This window comes from Ixodes scapularis, unplaced genomic scaffold (genome assembly GCF_016920785.2).
Source record: "Ixodes scapularis isolate PalLabHiFi unplaced genomic scaffold, ASM1692078v2 PGA_scaffold6__148_contigs__length_123643588, whole genome shotgun sequence".
Classification (NCBI taxonomy): Eukaryota; Metazoa; Arthropoda; class Arachnida; order Ixodida; family Ixodidae; genus Ixodes; species Ixodes scapularis.
In genome coordinates this window covers 1762965-1767638 of record NW_024609881.1, presented here as the reverse complement: position 1 = coordinate 1767638, position 4674 = coordinate 1762965, and the positions used below count along the sequence as shown (strand labels likewise).

The 4674-nt window shown below is 46.4% G+C and overlaps 1 protein-coding gene across 1 annotated transcript; it reads left to right on the top strand.

Annotated features, from left to right (window-relative positions):
* Window positions 1-2210: 2210 nt before the first annotated feature.
* On the top strand, window positions 2211-3743 carry LOC120841835 (putative nuclease HARBI1). Its single transcript, XM_040212832.1, has 2 exons — window positions 2211-2596; window positions 3338-3743. Exons 1-2 carry the CDS (start codon window positions 2211-2213, stop codon window positions 3741-3743), a joined length of 792 nt encoding a protein of 263 aa, XP_040068766.1.
* The last annotated feature ends 931 nt before the right edge of the window (window positions 3744-4674 follow it).

The following is a 4674-nucleotide window of genomic DNA, read 5'->3' as shown; positions in this document are numbered from 1 at the left end:
CCTAGCAACACCACGTTAAAATGGCGGTGCTCTGGATATCGGTCATTGCTATGTGACCGGTATAAATATTTATTGCTGGGAGCCATGACGTCCCAAAACCAAAGATTTTAAACTCACGATGCTTTCTTGTTTGATAGCGAGCTCGTTTAACACATACTGGCTCTGCGTTAGCTTTCTCCCAATATGCATTGCACTTACCGAAGGCAACAAGGAGAACCAGTCCCAAACGAACTCGGCAAGTGCAGCCCGGTGCCATTGCAATCGCAGTGTATTTTTTAATACGGCCACGGTGTCTGTCGTCTAAAAGAGGGTAATTGCATTTCTGCGACTGCTCAACCGAGGTAATTCTTTGTACCTTAGAGATCTTGTACAGGTGCTGAATTATTTCGTAAATTTGCGCTGCGGCATGCCAGATGCTCCTGATCACTTAAAACTTAGCCCTCTAAAATATTATCTTTCTCTCTAATGCAATTGGATAAGAAGGTCAACAAATTTAGAACTTTTATATGCGTCTGAGAAGCCGACAAATATTACATAGAAATGAACTGTTTGATTTAATCTAAAATATATTCTTATATATTTTTGCAGGCTTGCACCATGACTAATGACAAAGGGACAGATTTCTCACTGTGCAGCATGTTCTTTTGTTGCACCGTGTGAAAAAAGGCTGCAACCTTTGTCAGCCACAGGGCGGTGCTGGACCAAGGAAGAGGGCCGGACAAACCAGCAGTCGTGGACAAGGAAGTGGGACCAGCCCACATAGAGCCCTGTTTCATGGGCTACAACTCGGTTCGGGATGCAGAGGCGAGGCTGGAAAGCTTCAGTGCCACATCTTTCCCTTTATTTGCTCTCCTTTCAAGCTTGCTTCCACATGTCCCAAGAAGGCAGATTGAGCTCTCGGCCGAGAATCGGCTTTTGCTGTTTTTAACTAAGCTCAAACACAATATGCCATTTTCATGTTTGTGGGTTCTGTTCACTGTGGACCACAGGACTGCCACACGAATGTTTACGCGAACACTAGAAACCCTCTGTGCCAGGACAAAGAACTGTATTTGGTGGCCGAGCAGGGTCGCCATTCAGGCCACCATACCACCGAGCTTTAAGGTTAACTACCCTTTTTGCAGTGTTAGTATAGGCTACCCAGAGATGAGAGTTGAAATGCCCCCCTCCGGTCGAGCAGCAAAATCTGTGGTACTCTCAGTCATAGGCGTGGACTACAGGGGGACATCGGGGCTCGTGCCCCCCTTGGTGTCATCCAGGGGGGGGGGGGGGCATTTCTGTGACAACGGGCCACAGAAAACTGTGGCCCGTTGTCACTTCTTAGTACTTTCGGTATACCGAAGCGAGCCATGGAACTCTTGACCGCTGCAATCACAGCCTGGCTTGATGTACTTCCCAGTGTTACAACTTCTGGGTAACGAGAGTGGTAGTCCACAAGAAGAAGAAAATCCTGCCCGTCCAGATGAAACAGATCCGCTCCCACCTGTTTCCATGGTATGTCCACCGGAGGCGTTGGCAGCAGGGGTTTCGCTCTTTGCGTCCTGGTAGATGCACAGCGTTCGCACGTTTGCACCATGGCCTCGATCTGCTGTCCGACATGGGGCAACCAAACCGAGTCTCGGGCCCGCGCCTTGCACCTGTTCACCCCCTGGTCCCGTTTGCTCGAAGCTGGTTAACTCTAACCGCGGTTAAAAGTTAACCGCGTTTCCCTACCTAGGTACATCCGAGTACCTAGCCGCGTTCGACAAAAACTCAATGCACAATTTCTCCGTGTTTTATTATTATGCGGTAGCTCCCGGGACCTTCCGGTCGAAGCAAACAAATAGCCTTTTAAGAAACCTTTTCGCTAGTTTTGTCTTTATTAAGAAAAATAAAAACAATATCTTATCACAGTGTATTTTTTATGCATGAAAATATATATTACTTTAAAAAAATAATAAATATCTTGATGCATCTGTTGTGCCGCCAAACACAGCATAGGTTTGCAGCGTTGATTTCGGATCTGGCAACAGTCTTTATAGATTCATTGTTTTTGTTGTTTTGACCTCCGTGTTTTGCGACGCACGTTTCCCGCGCTTTAGTTATCACCTGATTTTCACTCTTTGTCTTCTCTACCGTTTGCCCAACCGACCCTCCGTTTCGACCGCCGACTGACTACCGGACTGACTGACAACTGATTTACGGACGGATTGGTGAAGATAAGGGACGCAATGTCGACTGTGACGCGACGCCGACAACGAAGAGAGCGCGTGTTCGCCCAGTACGCTGTTGTGATGATGGGACGGCAGCGTGTGTTCCGTGACTGCTTGAACCCTTTGGACGAGTTCGACGAGGACGAACTGCAGGAGCACTTTCGATTCGGTCGCGCGGGCATTGTGTTCCTCGCCGACACAGTGCGCCCGGACTTGGAGGGGCCGACGCGTCGCAGCCGCGCCCTCTCTGCAGAGCAGCAGGTCGTTGTCGCCCTACAGTTCTACGCCACGGGGAACTTCCTCATCGCCGCAGGGGACTACATCTGTGCGCACGTCTCCACTGGTTCGCGGACTGTGAGGCGGGTGACTCAGGCCTTGGCACGTCGTGCCCGAGACTTCATAGGGTAAGTGGTCTGGAGCATCTCTGGTGCGTCCCGATACTAGGCGCATGTGCAGGCCAGTTTTCCGAGAAAAAAAGCCTGGGCCTAGATTGCTCGGTGAGCAATCACCATTATTTCAGAAACCCTTTGCATAGAAATTTCGGTGCGTGAATTGTGTTCGGTGACACCCCCGAATTCGTTGAAGGTGGTCTTCTCAGCACACCTATTCTGCAATGTATTTACGGTGCACCACCTGCGCAATGACCCTTTCGTTTTTGTTTCCTAAGCTGTAGGCTTGCTAGCCTGAATATCTGCCAGCGCATCGATCCCCACGTATACTGGTACCTCCTTAAAGGAACATTAAAAGTGTTGCTTCAGCACTCGATGTTTGTTCTTTGGTAATGAGCGTGACATGCAGACCAGTGAGCTGGGCAGTAAAATTACAGGAACCAACTGGAGTGTACAAAATGACTCCCTTAGTACCTATTATTGGTGCAGGTGCAAATTCAACTAAACTACAAATAAAGTAGGAGTGCAGACATTTACAAACAGCCTGGTTTCTGCACTCCCAGCTATGCACTTGTTGCTACTGAGCTAGTCTTGCGGCTACTGAGTACTGTCATTGTGCAGACGAGGCTTTTAATGCTCACTATTGATGACGATGAATGATAGTTGTGTTATTTTGAAGCATGTGATCATAACAACAAAACCATCACTGTTAATGTCATAGTGTTACAGACTGACTCAAATCCATCTACAATGCAGGTGGCCAGGTGAAGCTAAGGCCTTCTTTGAAATCGGTGGGTTTCCTTCGGTCGTGGGTGCTGTTGATAGCACTCACATTCGAATACAGGCACCACAAGTGCATGAGGAGGTGTACGTTAACCGCCATCTGTACCATTCAATAAATGTACAGTTAGTGGTTGACGTCTGTTACCGTATCCGCAATGTGGTTGCAAAATGGCCTAGAAGCACCCACGACTCTAGGGTATTCACCGAGGGCTCGTTGTCAGGCAAGCTGGCCAATGGAGTTTACGAGGGCCTACTGCTTGGAGACAGCGGCTACACCTGCAAGCCATGGCTGATGACGCCCTTCCTGTCTTTGTCATCAGCAGCGGAGGTCGCCTACAATGCGTCGCATAGCACAACGAGGAGCATCGTGGAACGGTAAAGCCAAGCTATGCGTCCTGGTTCGACGGTTCAGTGTTTCGGTACCTTGAGGCACCTAAACTTTTTTATGTGGTTGTGCCTGAGCTTTACATTTGTTGCCATTTTTGTGTTCTTGCGTAGTAGGCTACGGCTGCTCAGAAGCAAGGAGAGGAAGGCGTATCTCTACTACACCTTATGTTTATTCTAAGGTTAGCCAGCATTGTGGGAATGAAGAACATCACAAAATTCAACCATTAGCCAGTTAACTCTACATGTCACATTAAGTGTTATGTTCCATTTGCTTTTTTCTGTTTAAACTCCAGAGTAGAAGTTACAACTTCTCTGAAACATATCCTTCATGTATGACTGGGTTTATTAACCTAGAAGTTTTTACTAGCTGTTTATACTTTTCAAGCAATAGCAGTTAATTCTTTTTGTTACTCTATATTGCCTAAATGTAAAGCAATTCTTAGAAAAAAATCATAGCTTGCAATGTGAAAAAAAAACATACACTAGCTTAGGCAGGTTTTATCTTTAGACAGTTTGTGTACAGACTTATTCAAGCATATATTATTAAATACTGCTTATCTCAAACTGCATTTTTCTTGCAAGTTTTTGCGAAGAACATTTTCATTGAATCTGTGATGGGATTGCTGCGCCATTTGCGCCAAAGTGATTACCCTGCTACGTCCTGCTACATTTAAGAAAAATGTGAGGAATTTGCACCAATGTAGCACCAAAACTTAATTTCATTTTAATAATACTGAAAATATAATAGCTCAGGCTTCGCTGCCCGGCCGGACCGTTACGATATGGTTACGCAAGTTTTCAGGTTTTCAAAACTTTTGATAATCATCTCATATACCATACTATTCCATCACATTTCATATGAATGACGCGCAATATCCGGAAGTTTCGCAATAAATTTCATGTTAGTCGTCTGTTCATTCTGG

What these genes read in the sequence shown, in the direction of transcription:
- LOC120841835 (XM_040212832.1), top strand. Translation starts at nt 2,211, where the DNA reads ATGTCGACTGTGACGCGACGCCGACAACGAAGAGAGCGCGTGTTCGCC. An exon ending in CGTGCCCGAGACTTCATAGG is followed by an intron (nt 2,597 to 3,337) that starts GTAAGTGGTCTG and finishes TCTACAATGCAG; the next exon opens with GTGGCCAGGTGAAGCTAAGG.